This window comes from Anolis carolinensis, chromosome 1 (genome assembly GCF_035594765.1).
Source record: "Anolis carolinensis isolate JA03-04 chromosome 1, rAnoCar3.1.pri, whole genome shotgun sequence".
NCBI lineage: Eukaryota > Metazoa > Chordata > Lepidosauria > Squamata > Dactyloidae > Anolis > Anolis carolinensis.
In genome coordinates this window covers 310797793-310819941 of record NC_085841.1, presented here as the reverse complement: position 1 = coordinate 310819941, position 22149 = coordinate 310797793, and the positions used below count along the sequence as shown (strand labels likewise).

Genomic DNA, 22149 nt, shown 5'->3' with positions numbered 1-22149 from the left:
TTCATGGCCAGGATCATAGGGTTGTTGTATGTCTTTCAGGCTGTGTGGCCATGTTCCAGAAGTATTCCCTCCTGACGTTTCACCCACATCTATGGCAGGCATCCTCAGAGGCTGTGAAGCATGGATAAACTAGGCAAGGAAAGGAAAAAAATATATATCTGTGGAGAGTCCAGGGTGTGGCAAGAGTCCTTTGTCACTGGGAAGCCAGCATTAATGTTTCAGTTAATCACCCTAATTAGCATTGGAAAGGTTTTGTCTCTTGCCTGGAGGGCATCCTTTGTTCAGTCATTAGCCATCCTTGGGGCTTCTCTGCCCTCAGAGTGTTGGTTCCCATCTACTGTTTTGATTTTAGAGTTTTTTAATACTGGTAGCCAGATTTTGTTCATTTTCATGGTTTCCTCCTTTCTATTGAAGTTGTCCACATGCTTGTGGATTTCAATGGCTTCTCTGTGTAGTCTGACATGATAGTTGTTGGAGTGGTCCAGCATTTCTGTGTTCTCAAATAATATACTGTGTCCAGGTTGGTTCATCAAGTGCTCTGCTACGGCTGATTTCTCTGGTTGAATTAGTCTGCAGTGCCTTTCATGTTCTTTGACTCTTGTTTGGGCGCTGTGTTTGGTGGTCCCTATGTATACTTGTCCACAGCTGCATGGTAACCGGTAGACTCCTGCAGAGGAGAGAGGATCCCTCTTGTCTTTCGCTGACCGTAGCATTTGTTGGATTTTCTTTGTGGGTCTGTAGATAGTTTGTAGGTTGTGCTTCTTCATCAGTTTGCCTATGCGGTCAGTGGTTCCCTTGATGTATGGTAAGAACACCTTTCCTCTGGGTGGATCTTTGTCTTGACTCTCATGGCTTGTTCTTGGCCATGCAGCTCTTCTGATGTCTGTGGTGGAGTATCCATTGGCCTGTAGAGCCCAGTTTAGGTGGTTTAGTTCACCTTGGTAGGAGGTGGGGTTCGCAGATTCTTTGTGCATGGTCTGTCAGGTCTTTGATTGTGCTTCTTTTTTGACTTGAGTGATGGTTGGAGTTTTTATGAAGGTATCTATCTCTGTGTGTAGGTTTTCTGTAAACTGTGTGGCCCAATTGGGTTTGCGGATGACCAGAACATCTAGAAATTGCAGTTTTCCTTCCTTTTCTTTTTCCATGGTGAATTGGATGTTTGGGTGGATGCTGTTAAGGTGGTCCAGGAACTTGCTGAGTTCTTCCTCACCATGGCTCCAAATTGTGAAGGTGTCAAAAAAGAAGCACAATCAAAGCCCTGACGGTCAGCGAAAGACAAGAGGGATCCTCTCTCCTCTGCAGGAGTCTACCGGATAACATGCAGCTGTGGACAAGTATACATAGGGACCACCAAACGCAGCGCCCAAACAAGAGTCAAAGAACATGAAAGGCACTGCAGAATAATAGATAATAGAAAACAGTAGATGGGAACCAACACTCTGAGGGCAAGGACACCCCAAGGACGGCTAATGACTGAACAAAGGATGCCCTCCAGGCAAGAGACAAAACCTTTCCAATGCTAATTAGGGTGATTAACTGAAACATTAATGCTGGCTTCCCAGTGACAAAGGACTCTTGCCACACCTTGGACTCTCCACACATATATATTTTTTCCTTTCCTTGCCTAGTTTATCCATGCCTCACAGCCTCTGAGGATGCCTGCCATAGATGTGGGTGAAACGTCAGGAGAGAATACTTCTGGAACATAGCCACACAGCCCGAAAGACATACAACAACCCTCAACCATCTACAGTTTGAAAATATTTTTTAAAATCCCAAACGCAAAGCTTGGTTTTGTCATTTAGTACTGTTCCGTTATCTGGACAGAGGCCAATAGGGGAGCTGGAGAGAGAGAAGGATAGTCCATTTTACAGGGGGGAGTTAAAGGAGGAAAACCATTTTCCCTGTTTTTGCTGGTTATTCCCTCCCTTCCCATATCATAAATAAGGGTTGTCTCCATGATGGGGACATGAGTGGGGGGAATAACAGGAAAACTGGGAAATAGTTTTACTCCTTCAACCCACTCTCCATCCCCATAAAATGGACTCTCCTCTCTCTCTCTAGGACCCCCAGTGCCCTACGCCCAGATAATGGACCAGTACCGCCATTTTATAAGGTAAGGTAAAGGTTTCCCCTGACCTTAAGTCCAGTCATGTCTGACTCTGGGGGTTGGTGCTCATCTCCATTTCTAAGCCGAAGAGCCGGCGTTGTCCGTAGACACTTCCAAGATCATGTGGCCGGCATGACTGCATGGAGTGCCGTTATTTTATAAGGTACAGACACTATTTTCTTTTATCATGTATAATGGGACTTGACCATTTATGGATTTTGGCATCCAAGGAAGGTTTCTGGAACCAAACCCTAACAGATACCAAGGGCTCACTGAATATATTAATGAAAACAAACCAGATGTAAAAACTGTAATTGAATTTGGCCTATTCACATTAATGATAGCTAATATCACAGACTGCATGTTATTACAGAAGACTGAAAAATATCCGAATGCCTCAAAATGTATATAGGTTTCACAAGTGAAACTGCTCACACTTGAGATGGATGAAGAAGGGATATGCAAATTTGAACCTTTCCCGCAGATTACTAAATTATGGTTATTATGTTCAAATTAGACCATGGTTTTAACTGTTATTGACTATCCTAATGTAGCCATTAAAAATGGCTATGAGTGGCAGTACATACATGAGGGATATGGAGCTGATGCTAATACCAAACAATACCAAGATATGTATGTGCTGCTTGAATAAGGGATAAACCAAGGATTATCTATACCAGTCCTCACTCTCCACAATAATATAATTCTTCACTCATATTGATTTTTAAGGATAGGTCTACCCGATAGGTTTCTTTTTTCTAAAGTTAGGTTTAAAAATGAGTAATTAACAAATAATTCTTTGGAACAACAGGTTGGCTTGGACAGAAGAAAAATCTATAAGATGTGGGAAAAGCAGTGTCTATTTGTCGATATAATGTCTGCAGAAATGGAAGAAAGTCATGTCACAAAAAGTGACATGACTCTTTTTCGTTGTAATAAAATGGCCAATGTAAAAGGAAGAATAGAAGACACAATTAACCAAAAAAATACAGGTGGGGAAGGGGAGGAGGAGAGGGCTCATATTTTTATAGTTGAAAGTAATATCTTTCAATCCCTTTCAGAATAGCTTGTAATAGCTTTTAAGAGCTTATGATAGCTTATATCTGGGCTCTCACAATAAAAAATGAATTAATGTAAAACTTTGCGACGTATTAAATAGGACATCCATGTGCAATCCCAATGGTTTCATTACTTCAAAGGAAGTCTTTAAAATTAAATAAGCTGTCTATTTTTGGATGAAAGGAACATATTATGGCCACTGCAAAAGCAAACCTTTACTATTCATTACTAAACAATGTACAAGCACTAAAAGGACAGGATAGAAATTGTTTTATGCTAGATTCCTACCAAAGAATTATGTTAATTCTGACAGTTGGCAGGATAATTATTACTATGGAGTGCCATATATATTTATGTAAAAGTCAACCTCATGGTATAAGTTGAGGGCTTATTATGAGTTTTACTATGATCCATGGATATGTCCAGGGTAAAACTGAAAGGATGTAACAAACACATATTTTCATCTCCTTATAGAAGGAACATACTGAGATACTAAAGAGAAGGAAAGGATCTGTTTGAGTGGTTACAATGAGAGATGGGTTTAATTCGCACTGTTGATCTTCAAATGTTTACTACATATATACATATACAAATAGGGAAAGGAATATAAACAAGGAAAAAGACTAAGAATTCATTCTGAGAGGGAAAAGGACAGGGAGAGAACAATAAGGAAAATAACCTTCCTCTATCAGGGACCCTGTGCAAAGGCAGTGACAAGAGGCAGAAGCAGGGCACTCCCACCCATTACCCGTTTTTGCCCAAATCTGAGAAAAAAAGGTAGATCTTCCCACCTTCCTCACTTTTTTCATCCTGAGAGGGATTCAGTAGCAATGTAGAGGTGGATGCCATTTTTTATAAGGGTTTACTGCTTGAATCTCTCTGAAGATCTACTACGGCTGTCGTTTTTCATAGGAGCAGACATGTTTTTATAGTTTGCTCCTATTAAAAATGGCCACCACAATCTCTCTGCAGAAGCTTATGCAATGAGTCCTTATTTTAAAAGGCAATTACCATTCTGCTCCACCTCAAGTGCCCAAACTAGCTGGCACATCACATTCTTCAAGCTCCCTCACATTGCTGTTGAATACCACTCTGACTCAAAAAAGATGAGGAAGGATAGAAAGAGACTCTATATTTAAATTGGAAGAAAACTCTGTTCAGAGGTGGAGTTAAAGGCAAAGGTGGAATAGCCCCCAGTTTGGTCAAAAGAGAGGTTATAAGGTGGGAGCTGTTCCATTATTGGCCTGTGTATAAATTGACCCAGGTTTTTGAGGGTCAATCTTTTGTCAATTTATTTTGAGTTATACACAAATATATATGGTATTTTGATTATGCTTCAAATACATTTTCAATTAGTAGTGTCTTGTATTTTGTGAATAAAATGAAGTTGAGCAACAGCTATTAACTGTTCACTTACTGGAGTAAAAGCACCTTCTGCTTGGGCATCCATTAAGCTTGAAGGTGTGACAGCAAGAAGATGACCTGAAGTCCCAACTGGGAATTCTAGTTGATCTGTAAACTGTTCAGAAGCTGCAGTACCACCGCATTCAACACCTAGATCCAAAGGTGCTCCTATGGTTGTATTCTTAGTGTGAGCTCCAGGTTTATCATCTTGTGGGGACTCCTCCAACACTTGAAGCACCTCAGGCTCCTCATCAGAAGGACTTCCAGTTGTTTTATGCCCCACAACTCCATTAGTCCTGAAATCCTGCAGGTCCCGTTCTTTGTCCACAATCACCCACTCCTTGGAGTCACACTCTTGCTGGCAGGAGCTCAAATTGACGGCCACATACCCATTGCTAACACCGCCATCACCCTGCTCTGGTGAGCCACCGGAACCAGGCTTTGAAACCTCAGGTAAGTATTCTTCATCGTAGTGCCAAACATGCTCAGGGCCAGATGAAGCTGCAGGCTTGGATGCTTTCTGAGACGTTGCAACAATAGATTCCTTTCCAGCATTCAATTCTCTTTTCTTCTTCTCCATGCTTGGGAATATTGAGAGAAATTAGTGTGAAATATGAGACAGCAGGTTAATGTTAGTATTTGGAAAGAGATATAAAGTTTGGTCAACCTAAGTAGAACCTAAGGCACAAACATTCTAAGGTAATTTTGCTATTTAAGAAAATTTCAAAATCACTTCATCTATATTTCTTGGGATTTCAAAACCGGTGTCTTCAAACTACATTATAAAAACGGGCTGTACCAAAAAGCTGAACAACATAAGTTACCATAAATCTACCAACAGTTAAAGAAAGCTCAGCACAATGGAAATCATTACATACCAAATTTCCAGAAATTTATCAGTGTCTGGTTTTGACTCCAAGGTCAAACGTTTCTCCAGTTCAAAACTATGGATTGTTCGTAACTTCCGGACCAGAGGAACATCCCGATCTGGCTGTGTAGTCTCTGAGCGGACTCTAATTGGAGAACCAAGGCTTGGTGCATTAAGCATTCCATTAATTGGCCCATGACTGTTCTCCTCTTCTGTGGCAGCCTATGATAAAACACCAGTGAACAATTAACAATAGGTAATTCAAATGTAACATAGAAAGATTCCTTCACTTCTATTTTCTATTAAATATAGTTTGCAGTTCCATCTGAACCAGGAAAAACTCTGGTTAATCTAAACTACAGTTAGTAAAAGCAAGCCAAATATAAATAACAGAAGAAGAAGAATATCAGATGCTGGGGACAAAGGGACTTTCTCTGTCTTCTCCAGATACCGTTTATTCGTTTTTTCAATAAAAATAGATTTTAGATTGAAGAAACAAGAAACAATTTAATACTCTTCCTTACTCAACTATGATACTTACTTTTTGAACAGCCAGTTTTATCCTATTCCTGTTCGCATCCATTTCCTCCCATACATCCTTTTCTTGAACACGATGTCCAGGAAACTCTGGTAACTTCTCTGGAGAGATTCCAATAGGGATGCCATTCTCACCATCACTGAGCTGTTCATCTGGAAACACTTCATCTGTATTTTCTCGCATCAGATCTCCTGGTATTGGTGTGGCATTGGCAATTCTATAAAGAAGTGGAAAAGCAACTGAATTAATTGCCAGTACCAGTAGAAGAAAGACTGCTACATTCCTTAAGCCAATAAATACTAACTTTCTCAAACAATTGAAAAAGTGCCTCAATACCTTCCCGCACATTCCTCAACACAACATGAAAGACCAAGATTAAAAGGTTGTCACAATTCTGTGTCTTCTATGAAGTAGCATAAAGCAAAAGATATATCTAATTAATATTTATGGCCAAGCAATCTGGTCTGTCAAACATTACCAAAAGTAATGGGAAAGGCTTGTTGTATGTTTTCCGGGCTGTATGGCTATATTCCAGAAGTATTCTCTCCTGACGTTTCGCCCACATTTATGGCAGGCGTCCTCAGAGGTTGTGAGGTATGGAGAAACTAAGCAAGGAAGGTTTATATATATCTGTGGAAAGTCCAGGGTGAGAGAAGAACTCTTGTCAGCTGGAGGCCAGTGTGTAGTTAATCACCTTAATTAGCATTGAATAGCTTTATCTCCTGGCTTCTTCCTGCCTGGGGACATCCTTTGGTCCGAGTCGTTAGTTGCCCCTGGTTGATTCATGTCTGCAACTCCTCTGTTTTCAGAGTGTTGCTTCTTATTTACTGTTCTGATTTTTGAGGTTTTTTTAAATACTGGTAGCCAATTTTGTTCATTTTCATGGTTTCCTCCTTTCTGTTGAAGTTGTCCACATGCTTGTGGATTTCAATGGCTTCTCTGTGTAGTCTGACATGATAGTTGTTGGAGTGGTCCAGCATTTCTGTGTTCTCAAATAATATACTGTGTCCAGGTTGGTTCATCAAGTGCTCTGCTACGGCTGATTTCTCTGGTTGAATTAGTCTGCAGTGCCTTTCATGTTCTTTGACTCTTGTTTGGGCGCTGTGTTTGGTGGTCCCTATGTATACTTGTCCACAGCTGCATGGTAACCGGTAGACTCCTGCAGAGGAGAGAGGATCCCTTGATGTATGGTAAGAACACCTTTCCTCATCTTTCCACGTCTTACCATATATCAAGGGAACCACTGACTGCAGAGGCAAACTGATGAAGAAACACAACCTACAAACTATCTACAGACCCACAAAGAAAATCCAACAAATGCTACGGTCAGCGAAGGACAAGAGGAATCCTCTCACCTCTGCAGGAGTCTACCGGACACCATGCAACTGTGGACAAGTCTACATAGGGACAACCAAACGTAGTGCCCAAACACGAGTCAAAGAACATGAAAGGCACTGCAGACTAATTCAACCAGAGAAATCAGCCATAGCAGAGCACTTGATGAACCAACCTGGATACAGTGTATTATTTGAGAACACAGAAATGCTCGACCACTCCAACAACTATCATGTCAGACTACACAGAGAAGCCATTGAAATCCACAAGCATGTGGACAACTTCAACAGAAAGGAGGAAACCATGAAAATGAACAAAATATGGATACCAGTATTAAAAAACTCAAAAATCAGAACAGTAAATAAGAAACAACACTCTGAAAACAGAGGAGTTGCAGACATGAATCAACCAGGGGCAACTAACGACTCGGACCAAAGGATGTCCCCAGGCAGGAAGAAGCCAGGAGATGAAGCTATTCAATGCTAATTAAGGCGATTAACTACAACATTCACACTGGCCTCCAACTGACAAGAGTTCTTCCAGCACCCTGGACTCTCCACAGATATATATAAACCTTCCTTGCTTAGTTTCTCCATACCTCACAACCTCTGAAGATGCCTGCCATAGATGTGGGCGAAACATCAGGAGAGAATACTTCTGAAACATGGTCATACAGCCCGGAAAACATACAACCACCCTGTGATCCCAGCCATGAAAGCCTTCAACAACGTAATGGGAAAGGTTTGGAAATGCCAAATGTATCCTTCAAACAATGTAATTAAATGGTACTTTGGTACGGTATAATGAGAATCCTGACATATCCCATATAGCACTGGTAAATCCATTCACTGCAGAAAAACTGACTTGAGAGAATGGCATAACAAATGAAAGATTTCCCCAACAAATCCACAATGCTTTCACCAACATCCTGTCATAAAGGAGCACACCTAATTCCCTCATCATTGCAATGTTAATAAGGGCAAAAACAAAACTTCCTATCGAATTAAAAACCCAGAGGCCCATTCCTGAGTTCAATAGTTGGCAATCTTTAGAAAAACAAATATATACATAGATTACTAATTTCAAATGCTCTATTAGATAATGTCAAATGAAGTATTATAAAATACCCCATTGCTGGTGTCAAACGAGTGTGTATTTGAGGAGTAGTTGAATTGGTGACTGTAATTAGAGAACCATCAATTCCAGTCTTTTCCCAGTCAAATAAGTCACTCTCAGCCACTCCAAAAATCTTCATGCTGTTGTCAAAGACGGACATGAGAAGCTATAAAAACAAAGAAAAGGGCACCAGACCCCATTCAATTTACTATCAGACTAGAAAAATCTAATTTTTAAGCATCAGTTCTTATAAAATTGTGCTTTGAAGTCATCAGAAAATAGACCTACATTCAATCTCTAATTCAGGTTGAAAATCCCCTATTTGCAAATCCAAAATACTGTATTTCTTCCATTCTAAGACACATTTCACCGCGCCCAATAAACATCTCTAAAAAGGGTGCATCTTAGAAGTGAAGGTGCTTTTTATATATATACGAATAAAACTTTCTTTTTGTTGGTGGTATTAAAATTATCTGTGGTTCAGCTCAAATCCATAATTCTGCTTCCCAAACCTGCCTTGGACTTATACATGAGGTCAACTTATACAGTAAATATCTAGAAGATTTTGAAAAATACACTACACCAGGCATGGGCAAACTAAGGTCCGGGGGCTGGTGCTTACCTCAGGCTCTCATTTTCCTTGTCCTCTTGGCATAAGGACATGGTGGCCCACCGCATCCTTATGCTAAAAAGATGAGGGAAGAATGCACGCAGCAGCTGAGAGTGCTCTGGAGCGCTCCCATCCACCGTGTGTCTTGCCCTCCTCACGGCATAAGGACGGTGCAAGTGGCCCCATCCTTATGCCAGGAGGATGGCTCAAGGAAGGCACGTGGCGGCTGAGAGCCCTCTGGAGTACTCTCAGTCACCACCTGTCTCACCCTCCTCCTGACATAATGCCAAGAGGACAACCCAAGGATTGGGGAAGGAGGATTGGGGCAGTCGGCACGTCTTGCCTTTCTCCCAGCTTAAGGATGGGGTGAGCAGCCCCATCCTTATGCCAAGAGTACAACCTGAGGATGACACCTGCCCTGCCCTTTCCTGGCCCTCTCCACCCAGTGTGTGCCAGGGGCCCCTTTCTCCTGGCCCGCCTCCCCCAGCCAGGCCTACACTGTGGCCCCAAGGCAAAAAGGTTTGCCCATGCCTGCACTACACAGACACAGCTTATCCATTTGTGTGAGACCATGAACAAGAACAGAGCAGAAATTCTATCAACTACTGGAACTGGCTATCCAGGAAGAACTGGAAACGTATGGAAATATTTCTTATTTATTTATTTATTTATTTGCAGTATTTATATTCCGCCCTTCTCACCCCGAAGGGGACTCAGGGCGGATTACAATGAACACATATATGGCAAACATTCAATGCCAACAGACAAACAACATTCAGTTTTAGACAGACACAGAGGCATTTTTAACATCTTTCCAGCTTCATGGTTAGGAAAAATACTAAAAAAGCTACAATATCAAAATTATTTTAGAATAATCATGTTTTCAATAAAACTAGAAGGTGTAAGGAATATATAGTCAGTATAATCAAGGGAATGAGGAAGAAACAAGATTTATAAAATGTAAAGTAAAAAGCATACCTGATAATCAGGTTTAGTAAAATAATCTAGAGAAGAAATATGATCTAGAAAGGTATTAAATTCTTGAGGGAGATGTTTTAGCATCAGACGATGGTCATACCTTTCCTTTATAGAGCCCACTTGCTCCTACAAGAAATAAAATGAAATATAAATCATACTTTATAATAAACAAATAACTACACTTTCAGGCATATACTAAGAACCCAGATATGATTTCCTAATTTTTAATTCAGGTACATATCAATAATTGTGAGTTGAAGACTACTGGTAAATTTAATAACAAGAGTGCATGGGCTCCAATTTGGCACAAATAATAAAGAATAATAAACAGAGGTTCTTGGAGATACAGTAGAGTCTCTCTTATCCAACCTTTGCTTATCCAACATTCTGTATTATCCAATGCAGTCTGCCTCCTGCCTGGATCCATAGCTCTTTCTCTAGATAGCAACATGCAGCAGGCCAACACGCACAACAGCAACACAAGTGCAGCCACGCTCCCAAACAAGTGGCAGACTTGTAAAACGTGATGTTTTGGCGCTTTATTTGTAAAATCATAACACAATTTGACATTTAATAGGCTTTTCCTTAAGCCCTCCTTATTCAACGTTTTGCTGGCCCGTTTATGTTGGATAAGAGAGACTCTATTGTATCTATCTGTTAAGTGAATCCTTAAAAATGGTATAAGAACCATTTTTTTACAAAATGAATTTTTGCCACATATCAGAGCTCCAGACTTAACTTAATATTGTTCATGATATAGTCAATGTGTTTTGCTATTGATTGTTTGATTGGATTGACTGATTGATTGATTGACTGATTGATTGATTGATTGATTGAATGAATGAATGAATGAATAGATATCCCACCTTTTTCCCAAGATTGGATTAAGGTTTATAGAATTATATATTAACTATGTTAAGGATTTAATTCAAAAGATAAAAGCACATATAATTAACTATTTCTAACAACCCAGGGTTAGTATGCTCTTCAACAGTTTACACTGTGTGAGGAAACATCTGGCTCGGAAAATGGGAATCAGGCCTCCAAGAGCTATAACTCTTGACTTAATACCTGTATTTGAGGAGGGGTGATGTTACAGACTTCTGTTTTAAAATGTTGTATTTACTAGAGTAATTAAGATAAAGTATGGTTACGTATGTAATGTATACTCAATGCAATATGGTAAATTATCTTTTGGGAGGGGATGAGAGCATGGAAAGTTGTGGGGGGTACTGATGAATGGCTCACTGACTGAAGTTATGTTAAAATGGCTAGACTAGAGAATGTTAAAATGGCTAGGCTGGAGAGATATTAGTATCAAAGGTTGGAACATGAATTACAAAGAAGAGTTAGTAAGGGTGAGACAGAAATTAAACTCAGGTCAGTTATTAGGATTAGAAGAGATAAAAGTTAAGAATATGAGTGAGAGATATATTAGTTGCTAGTGGCAGCATTTAGATGTGTTAAATAAGTCATTTTGAACTTTATGTTAAACTCCAGTCTATCTTTGTGATCGCATCTCCTATTACAAACCTGCACTAACTTTGCAATCCACCAGGGAAGCCCTAATCTCGTTCCCATCCTCGTCTCAAACCCGATTGGTGGGGATGAGAGAGGGCCTTTTCGGTCGTGGCCCCCCAGCTCTGGAACTCACTCCCAAGAGAAATCAGATTAGCACCTACATTGACGTCTTTTAGAAAAGCTTTGAAAACCTGGTTTTTTTCAAACCACCTTTGACTGAGATGAACAGCTGATTGAGTCCCAACCTGTCCCTACATCCTAGTCACGGACTAGGATGTGACGGACTATCACGGACTATCATGGACGTTTGCAATTAGTTCTCCTAATACATCGCAAATTGTAATTATTCCTCCTCCAAGATCATGGATTGAAGTGCCATGATATCGCCTCTGATCAATGGCCATGCTTTTATTCTGTGAAGCTGTGTTTTAGAGTTGATATATTAATCTATTGTGATTGTTATGTACGCGTATTTTATATTGTTGTATTTTATACTGTGTATTTTATACCGCTGTATTTTATTGTCTGTTGTTGGGCTTGGTCCCCATGTGAGCCGCCCCGAGTCCCCTCTGGGAGTTCAGGCGGCATACAACAATAAAGTTATTATTATATTATTATTATTATTATTATTATTATTATTATTATTATTATTATTATTATTTATTCTGTTCAAGCAATAATTTTTGAGTTACACATTTGTGCCTCTAAGAATAATACATAAGGGCAACTGAGATGTTGAAATTTAAGCACACACTGTCTATCATTACAGCAGTTATTTAAGGGTGATGGTCTAGTGATGGGATTAAATGGATAGACTCGCACAGGAACCACAAGGGCATTTAGAAAGGGCTAACGATATATTTGATGCTACAGCAGTGGGATATGAGGAGGGCCTCATATTTGGCAACAGTGGTGGGAGCAAGTAGAAGCAATCACAGGGATAACCAATAGGTCTGAACAAGTGAAAAATAGAAACCAGAAGTGGCTGGAAGATGGGGAGCAGTTCATGGCAGTTTGGCCAGGTGTGGCTCGCAGACGTTCTAAAGCTGCTCAATTCTGGTTTATTCCCCTACTTCTTCAATGCCAACATTTCTTTTCAATAGTTTTTATTGTAAACATAGGTAGAATATCAAAATCCATCACAATTTCAATATACATATCAAATGTTATTTTCTTAGTAATCTTAAGCTTCCTGATTCTACCTTTATCTCCCACTTGTGTCTATCAGTATTTCACCTCTCTTCCCTCCCCGACCTTTCTGGGAACAGTACTTTCCTTCATTCAGATATTATTTTAATTTATCAATCGTAAAAAAAGAATGGTTCAGTTATTTATATTTTCCTTTTCCTTTTCCTTTATCTATCAATCTTCCCCATTTCAGATCCCAGTTCTTTTTGATTCAGCCTGATGTATATTTGGATCTCCTTTTAAGGATGTAATCCTGGAGAATAAAGTCAGCTAGGTATCCATACCATTTTTTAACTTCCCACTTTCTTTGCGTTTTCCAACCTAAGGCAACAGTTGCTTGGGCGGCAAGTATCATGTATTCTTCAGTGTCAACATTGACAAGTGTTGCTAACATTAGTAATTGCAATAATATTGCAATAATTAGATCTTTTTCTCTACAGCTGACAGTAGCATGCTGAAGTGGGAAGAAAATAATTAAAGCACAGATACATATCCCACTGTGATCCCAAAGAAAATCATTCTCTTCATGCCTATTATTAAATTCCTGATATGGTTCCAATTACTTTGTCCCTCAATTCATCTTTATTGCTAGATTTTTTAACAAACCTTGTCTTTAATTTTCCTCCATGGCAGTTGCCCCACCACAAACTCCACCAACATGTAAAATAGAGACCAGAGGTCATCATGACGTCCCATCTCCTATAGAGAGAAAAAGGTTACATGTTTTCTGTTTCATAGCTAGAACTATGATGTTATGGAAGAAGAATGTGTTTATCTCAAGATGTAAATAGTGACACACAAAATGAGACCTCTAATTCCAGTTCCAATACCAAATTCAGTTCTCAATTCCTAAGTAGAGGTAAAGGTTTTCCCCTGACATTAAGTCTCGTTGTGTCCGACTCCGGAGGTTGGTGCTCATTTCCATTTCTAAGCCAAAGAGCTGGCATTATCCGTAAACACTTCCAAGGTCATATGGCCGGCATGACTGCATGGAGCACCATTACCTTCTTGCCGGAGCGGTACCTATTGATCTACTCATATTTGCATGTTTTCCAACTGCTAGGCTGGCAGAAGCTGGGGCTAACAATGGGAGCTCACCCCGCTTCCCGGATTCGAACTGCCAACTTTTTACTCAGCAAGTTCAGCAGCTCAGCAGTTTAATCTGCTGCGCCACTGGAGGCTCCTTATACAATCCTTATACAACATAAATGGCATGATCCATGCACAAAAAGGAGTGAATCAATGAGCTTGAAAAAGCTTCAAAGTGTTGAATATCTTTTGAGAATGGAACGGATCAATGAATACTCACCAAAGGAAGGGAGCACATCTTTCCTTACCTATCTGCAGATCAGGGGATGGACAGTGGGGGGGGGGGGGGGGAGGCAAAATCAAATGAAGTGACCTCAGAAAGAGCATGACTTAACTGGCTAAAATGTGTTGCATTGAAAACTGTAAAAAAATCTTCCATCCACTAAAATAAATGAGACTTGCTAGTTACAACTAACTGCTATTCTACTGATTCCAATGGGCCTACTCTAGATAGGATTAACATTGAGCTTAGCTTAAACTGAATTTTATAAATCTGACATACTATGAATTCAAGTAAAATCAACTGCCAGAACACTTATTCCAACTAAAGAATGCAATAAGCAGACTTTTGATTTCATCAATAATTTCAGTATTTCAATTAAAATTATTTCCAATGATAGATCATATAGAAAAAAGCAAAAGCAAAAATTATGATAAGTACATTCACTGAAAAACTCTCAATAACTAAACATTTGCAAGAAGTTGCTAATACTCACTCTATTCCTGTGGGCATTGACTGATGCGTACCGCACTGTCCCTCTAAAACCAGCAACTGCTCGGGGCTGTAAATAGAAGGAGGAGATTAAAATATTACAGAGAATTCCAATATCAGTTCCAGCAATATATAAAAGAGGAAGTATAAAGAATAATGCTGGCACTCTGCTTTAGAATCTGTTCCTATCTGTCCTGGATATGGAAACAGGGAAGTATATTTTTATCATGCTTTCAGTTGCTCAAAAGCAATTCTTTAATTGATCTAATACTGTAATAATCCCCAGTAAACAGCCATATCCCATATCTCAGCAGCCATATCCCAATATTTTAGACATTTAACTTCAGCACCTTGGTATTAGGAAAATTTAAGTGAGAGATTTTAGTAAATCTAAAGAAATAATTAACTGTGTATGTCTTGAATAACCAAGAGCTTCTATTGGAATTAATAAGTAATCTTAAGATGTACAAAGCTAAGAATAATATCATCTATCAACAGAAGAAAGATCCAAGAGAGACTATTTATTAATTACTTTCTCATTTTTAATACATTTTCCTTTTGAATACTGAAAAGGGGAAGTGAGGAGTTAGACTGCAGATGTATTTATCCTCAACAATATTAAATACTGGACAGATTAATAATAGTAAATATTAAAATCAACACAAGATTTTGTAGGCATTCACTTTAGGGATGAAGAAAGAAATGTTCCCTAGTGAAGAAATGTGATTCTCTGTATGGATCCAAACAGTCCCTTTTCAACATTTACAAAAGCAGAGGGAAAAATAAAGCTTTCCAAATGTTGCAACTCACAGCATTAATAATTGGATATGATGGTCTGGGCTAACAAGAGTTGCAGTTCAACAACTGAACAGTGCATTATTCTCACCCCTGACCTACAAGGGCAGTCCCTTCAAACTTTGTCTCCTTGAAAACTAGACATGTGTGTGCTACTCACTGTAGAAGCAAACATATTGTGCAGAATCTATCGTCTTTTAGTGTATGGACTCTGAATACATCTACCCTTTCCCATAAAGATTGCTGATACATTCTCATATAGACTTGGAAATAAGCAATTCCTAATGAAATAGCAGGAGTGAAATAAGGTTTCATAGTCATTGTATCCAGATCCTAGACAGAATTAATACTACTAACATGTGGGAACCCTACAGTACTGGAAGTGGGAAGATGCCCTACATGTCTTGGCCAATTTACATAATATTTAGAGGGAGGATGAAATTATAAACACCAAGGGCTACTCTTGTGGCCCCTAGCACCTCAAAAAATGTAGTCTCAAGTGACACTAATGCCCTCTAGGGGATGTTGGGAGCAATCTGGCCAAATATGTGTGTTTGTGGGGGGGGGGGGATATTTATTATTATTATTATTATTATTATTAATAATAATAATAATAATAATATCCTGCTTTTTCTTACTTAAAATCAAAAAGCAGTTGGACACAGAAGATGATTTTTTTTAATAAGAAATAAGTTGGAAATTGAGTTACCTGTCACTAGGGACATTGGAGAGCATCTTGGTGTAAAATATTGTGTTGCATGTCTTTTTTAGGGGTGGGGACACATGACAAAATCAATGCCTTTTAAAAAAAATGTCTTTATTAGTGCTTTTCTACAGTTGTGTTACACAAACATCGTGGCATTGAGACAGACAAGACTACATATAATATAACAACCAAACAGAACTGATGCCGACCCAAGTGACATAAAAGAGGAGAGGGAAAGGGAGAGGGGAAATAATAATATTATTATTATATAAAAAAGAAATGTAAAAAAAAGAAAAGAAAAGAAAAAAAGAAAAAATGTATGTGTGTGTGTGTGTGTGTGTGTGTGAGAGAGAGAGAGAGAGAGAGAGAGAGAGAGTGTGTGTGTATGTGTGTATATATATATATATATATATATATATATATATATATATGAGTAAATACATAAAATAAGAACAGATTGCATATGATATCCTATGAATGGATGCACAAACACATTAATAAATATATACGTAAAATGTAGGTGTATATATATGTGTGTGTATCACATTGTAAACAGTAACACAAACACTACCCCAACCTCTTACGTGAACATAAAAGCTGACTTCCATCTAGTGCCCCACGTCTTTACATTTTGAAGCTTTCTTGATTATCATGTACTAATAGCCCAGTTACCTTATTCTCCCCGCCATTAAAATATTTATATGATTTTCCAGGGATTTAGATTAATATCTTGACATTCTCATTTTTTAAGTAACTCTTAATTTGTTCCCAATTTGTTTGCTTTCTTGGTCTGCCATTATTATTTGCTAATAAGTATGTCAGTGTGTCCATATTCATTATCTCAAGTATTTTATTGTACCAGCTGTTTATCTCCGGGGTTTCGTTGTCTTTCCAAAGCTTGGCGTACACCATCCTTGTGGTTGTAACTAGATAATTGGAAAGAATTTCCTTATTTTTATCTTCCTTAATATCGAGCAATCCTAATAGATAATATTTGGGTTCCATATTTATGTCAATTTGTAGCATCTTTTGTATCATAATATGAATCTTGGTCCAATAAGCCTTGGCTTTTTTACAGGACCACCAAAAGTGAAAGAAGGAGCCTTCTTTATCTCCGCATTTCCAGTTTTTGTTGGATATTCTTTTGTAATATTTGGACAGTTTTTTGGGGGGTCAGATACAATCGAAAGAACATTTTGAACCAGCTTTCTTTCATTATAGCAGCATAGGTTAATTTCAATCTATGGTTCCATGCTTTTTCCCATTCTTCCAATTTTATTGGTTTCCCTATGTTTTCGGCCCACTTCACCATGCAGTCTTATATTAACTCTGGGTCTGTTGCCCATTCCAAGAGTTTTTTTAAATAAATATTGGTTATAATTTTACTTTCCAATTTCATTACTTTATCAGAGTAGTTTTCTTTATTCTCAAATCCTATTTTGGAGTCCTTATTATAAATTTCTTTAATTTGTAGATACTGAAACCAGCCGACTCTTTGAAATTTCTGGTTAATTTCTTCCAGTCTCTTCAGCTTGTAATTACTCATATTATATTCTAAAATGTCCTTATAGCTTGGCCAGATGTCTCCCCCAATTTCTCTCCTATAACATGCTTCTATTGTCCATTTTTTCCTCTTCTGGTTCGGGTCTGTTTTTATCTTTCATAAGTCTTTTATAGAATTCCTTAGCCTTTTCTTCCGACGTTATCCAGTATTTCTCCTGATTATACGTTGCCATTATACCCTCTTTCCTTTCCCATCGAAATCGGATTTGTATTCTTTTCAGTTCTTCTGTGAGGAAGAAGTTTTTTCTTTTCTTTTCGGCAGTGTACTTATTAGTTGTTCCTTCAATATTGTCACTTTTTTCCCTTTGAATCGAATGGAGTTTTTATTACTGGCACTCAATATAACATCTCTTATTTTTGTCCTTTCGAAATGAACAATTAAGTCCCTGGCCACTTTGTTTTTCTTCGAGAAATTCGTAGTAACCCGATGGGCTCTGACAATGCTAATATCCATTTCTTCCTCTGAGACTTGGAGTAGATCCACTAATAGTTGGGTCACAATTCAGCTTATATTTTCTCTGGGTTCTTCTACAATGTTTCTTAATCTCACTTGGAATTCTAATTCCCTCTTCTCTAATTTTTCCTGACGCTCTTCTAGTTTGGCATTTTGTGACTCTAATTTTTCTAATTTATTTTTTAAATTTGTCTTGTGTTTTCTCCATTTTTTGTTTCTCTTCCTTTATCTCTTTTATGTCCTTTTGGAGATCCTGCATTTCTCTCTTCATTTCCACGAATTCCTCAGTTAACTTTTTCTCATTGTTGACATTTCACTTCTCATTGTTGACATTTCAATTTGGAATATTTTTGGTTGTCCGTTATCTTCTGTAGCTCCCGCATGACATCTTTTAAGCTAATTTCCTCCGGGAGGGAATTTCTTCTCCAGAGAGGTTTCCTATCTTCTTTCACCATCTTTTGTTTCGTAGCCGTCACCCTCTAGGTCTGTCCGCAAATCTGACTGGGTATTTGGCTTGCGTTGTTGTGTTCTGTCTTGCTTGAGTGAGGCTTTCCTCTAAACAGACCCTCTTAACCTCTTTTCACGTTATCGGACAAAATATTATTTACAGTGTGAGGCAACTTGAGTACGATTGGTAGGGACAGAAAGGGAAAGCCTATTAAGCAGATTTAATTCTCCCAATTAATTTTATTAAAATTTCTCCTTGCAGTCCCCTGAAATGGAAGAGTAGTAATCAATACAATAATTGATGAGTTGTCTTTAAATAAACTTAATGAATTTAGTATTTCCTCCCCCCCTCCCAAAAAAAATTGAAATAAAATTAGACAAAATCAATGTTTGAGCAGAAGAATGTTCTTAGTGCAATTTATGCTTTGCCAGACTATAACTATTACTCTTCATTCTTACTTATTTCTCTTTGTCCTCTCTTATTGTGTTCTGTTCCTCTGGTAGCCTTAGCTTTCTTGAAAGAATTCAATTTCAAAGATAATCTCAGTGTATATGTACTCTCACGCTTCTTCAATATCATGCTGAACTCAAAGGGTATCAGAGTGGTATCCCTTATAAACATTTCTGGTGTCAACTGCTCTTGCTTAGGAGCCAATATTTGTTCAATCGAGGAAAGTATCAAACCGATGCTTAAAATGCCTACGTAAGCAATATATAGCCAAGTATATTACTTGCAGTAAGCTCAGTGACTTTGTTGACATTTCCTACTGAAATGCCTTCTGCCAAAAACTGTGTTGGTGGACTGGGAAGTGGGGAGAGGTAAACTGTATAAAGTGCCTGCAGGAATCAATACTGTACTCCTCTCCCAGGCATAGAAAGGACAGCAGATACCCATCTGTTTGTCGACTGATAAAAGAGATTTTTCAATAATGCTCACATCTGGCACTTGGGAGAACCACAATCCTATCAATACAACTGCTTCAGGGGACAAAAAGAAACCGAGGGAGGGAGTGTGAACCGTTCAGAGACACATGCATTTGGGTAGGCAGAATTCTAGCAAACTGATCACTCAGCTCAAAAAGGTAACCTGTATTTGTGACTCACAAAGACCAGTTAAAAAACAGTTAGCAGCTGATATGTTTTGTGATTTTTTTTTATTGCATCCTTCAACTTTAAATTTGATGGGAAACTATGAACCATGAAGAAATGAGTTAACGAAAGGGAAGAGGTATTATCCCCTTTTAATCACATGATCCTTTTTTTATCTTATTTGAACATCAATTTTGCATGTGACAGAGGAAACGTGACCAGAGTAAAGATACCATCTATACGAGTACCTCTAATCAATAACAACTTTACAATATTCCCCCATATATAGATTTCTTCATAATTTTTTTTCCAAACAAATAATATATATTGTAATATTCTTCTATAGCGGTTTTTTAGAAATGTATTCTCAAATAAATTTGTTATACTCGTATTATTTGATATAACAATAGGATCTGTCATTTCTGTACATTTTCATATATTAAAAGCACCCATCTGGATGTTAATATGAACATCATGTCTGGTTTTTACTGTTACTTAGCTGGATAAGCTAGGAGTATTCAATACTGCCCATGGTCACACAATATGTCAACAGATCAGGACAAAATTATAACATAACTGCATTCAACACTTGCTTCTTTACATTAGAATCATACAAACATCTCAATTTCTAAGTAATGCATAGCAGATGTATAAAACTGTTCTGCCTAAAAGCTTCAGCATTTCATTTTAAAAATAAAAACATTTTTAAAAATTAAAATTACTTACTGGTCTGACATCTCCACATGAATTTGTAAACTGACGTGCCAGCCCAAAATCCAGCATGTAACATATTCTACAAGTGCTAGAAAAACGTCCCATAGCAAAGTTGGACTAGAGGAAACAAAAAGAAGAAAATGCAAGGTTCTCTCTTATAGTGTACATGTTATTTTGCTGATCTCAGGAGATACAACAGATTATTAATTCCGTTCTAGATTCGTCTATTTTAGGATGACAACAGAATATGAAATTGATAAATCACTCCTTGCATCAATACTAGTCTCAAGTGACATTTAGTATAGCTGTAGTACAATGCAATTGCCAAGTAAAAGTATATAAAAGTATGGTTTGAAAAAAATAATAATAGAGAAACTCACTGGTTTAATATCTCTGTGTAAAAACCCCACAGAATGAATGCTCTCAATAGACTCCAAAATTTGTTTGCCAAGTCGCAAGGTAGTACTAACACTGAATGTTCCTTTGCTTTGGCTTCGACGTAGATCAGCTAAGTTCCGACCCTGAAAAAAAAGCAAGTATTTTCAGTGGAGCTTCTTCCCTTACTCCTCCAAAGATAGAAGTCAATAGTATTTACTATGTTTCATTCATTTTTCTTCATCAGCTTATAATAAATAAACTCTAATTAAGATTTTTTTTCTAGTTAACTAGTTAAGAACGACATTAAAAGTGACATCTGAATGATTTATTTTACAAGAAGAGAAAAACAATGTAAAAACACATTGGTAGCCCAACATTTTAAAATCATTGCTTTGTGAGATGAAGAACAAAGTCTGATATACTTTCATTTAAAATTCTTCATCTCACAAAGCAATGATTTCGAATGTGCAAGGCAACTACTAAACGAGATAAGAGTAAGGAGTCCCCCAAAAATAACTTTCCCAATGTACATCATGACAAATCCTGAAAGTAAACATATCTGCACATACTGATGATCCATCAAAACCAATAGAACATAAAGCAAAAGTGGTGCTTGGAATGAACTCACATACCAACCTTTTATCAATTTGCTAGATTCTTCTATGAATTTAAACTAACTCACTTTTTTTCCCCTCATTAACAACAAAATATATGGTTTAGTGAACTGAGTTATCAGAATTCATTAGCAGGGGTGCCTCTCCCTCTGTCACATTCAGTAAAGCACCAAGGCCTTCTGCCTCAACATAATAAATATTAGAATTGGAGGAATTCCATGACATGTCTATGTTGTTAGGCAGGTGAATAGGTGTGATTTCTTTAGGAGGACAAGTTGGGGGGGGGGGGGGTGAGTGTGTAAGAGAGGGAACTTTCTGAAGCCCACCTAGGTCAGAGCAGAAGAGCTAGGTTTGAGAAAGAAAGGTTGAAAAAGAATGCCAAATAAAAAAAGACCTGAAATGGAATGTGAAGGAGAGTTTACTTAGCAATGAGCGCCAGACCCTCAAGCAACAATAACCCCTTCAGAATATTAGGTCTGAATTGTTGGATAACCCTATTGGTATGAGTGGAAGGAAAGTGTTTGAAGTCTTTTAAGGAGGTGTCATTGAAACTTTCTTCAGTAACTTATTCTTTTTCTGCTATTATATACTAAACTAGTTTTGATAATCTATTACTGTATATTTTATCTACTGTATAATATACAATAATATACTATAATGAATTCTTTTGAAATCTTGCTCACACAGCAATATGCATTTTCGATAATTAAATGAATACTCTTTCTCAAACTGATCCCAAATTTCCTTTTCTTGGTTTTTCTCTTTCTCCCCTTTCTCATTCTGTTTTTTAATTGTCCTCCCGCTGCTGCTTAAACACTCAATCTTATTACAAAATTAAAGTAACTGAAGTGTTACAGTTGG

At 38.0% G+C, this 22149-nt stretch overlaps 1 protein-coding gene across 3 annotated transcripts in view; it reads right to left on the bottom strand.

Annotated features, from left to right (window-relative positions):
• ttbk2 (tau tubulin kinase 2) overlaps nt 1-22149 on the bottom strand; it is a 73452-nt gene that overhangs the window by 23893 nt on the left and 27410 nt on the right. For all 3 annotated transcript variants that reach the window (XM_062968129.1, XM_003214536.4, XM_062968130.1), the window contains 9 exons: nt 20677-20817; nt 20309-20413; nt 14533-14598; nt 13334-13426; nt 10019-10144; nt 8442-8596; nt 5983-6196; nt 5452-5663; nt 4587-5154 (listed from right to left, as the gene is read on the bottom strand). In XM_062968129.1, coding sequence (XP_062824199.1) covers nt 4587-5154; nt 5452-5663; nt 5983-6196; nt 8442-8596; nt 10019-10144; nt 13334-13426; nt 14533-14598; nt 20309-20413; nt 20677-20817 — 1680 coding nt within the window. The remainder of the gene's footprint in view (nt 1-4586; nt 5155-5451; nt 5664-5982; nt 6197-8441; nt 8597-10018; nt 10145-13333; nt 13427-14532; nt 14599-20308; nt 20414-20676; nt 20818-22149) is intronic.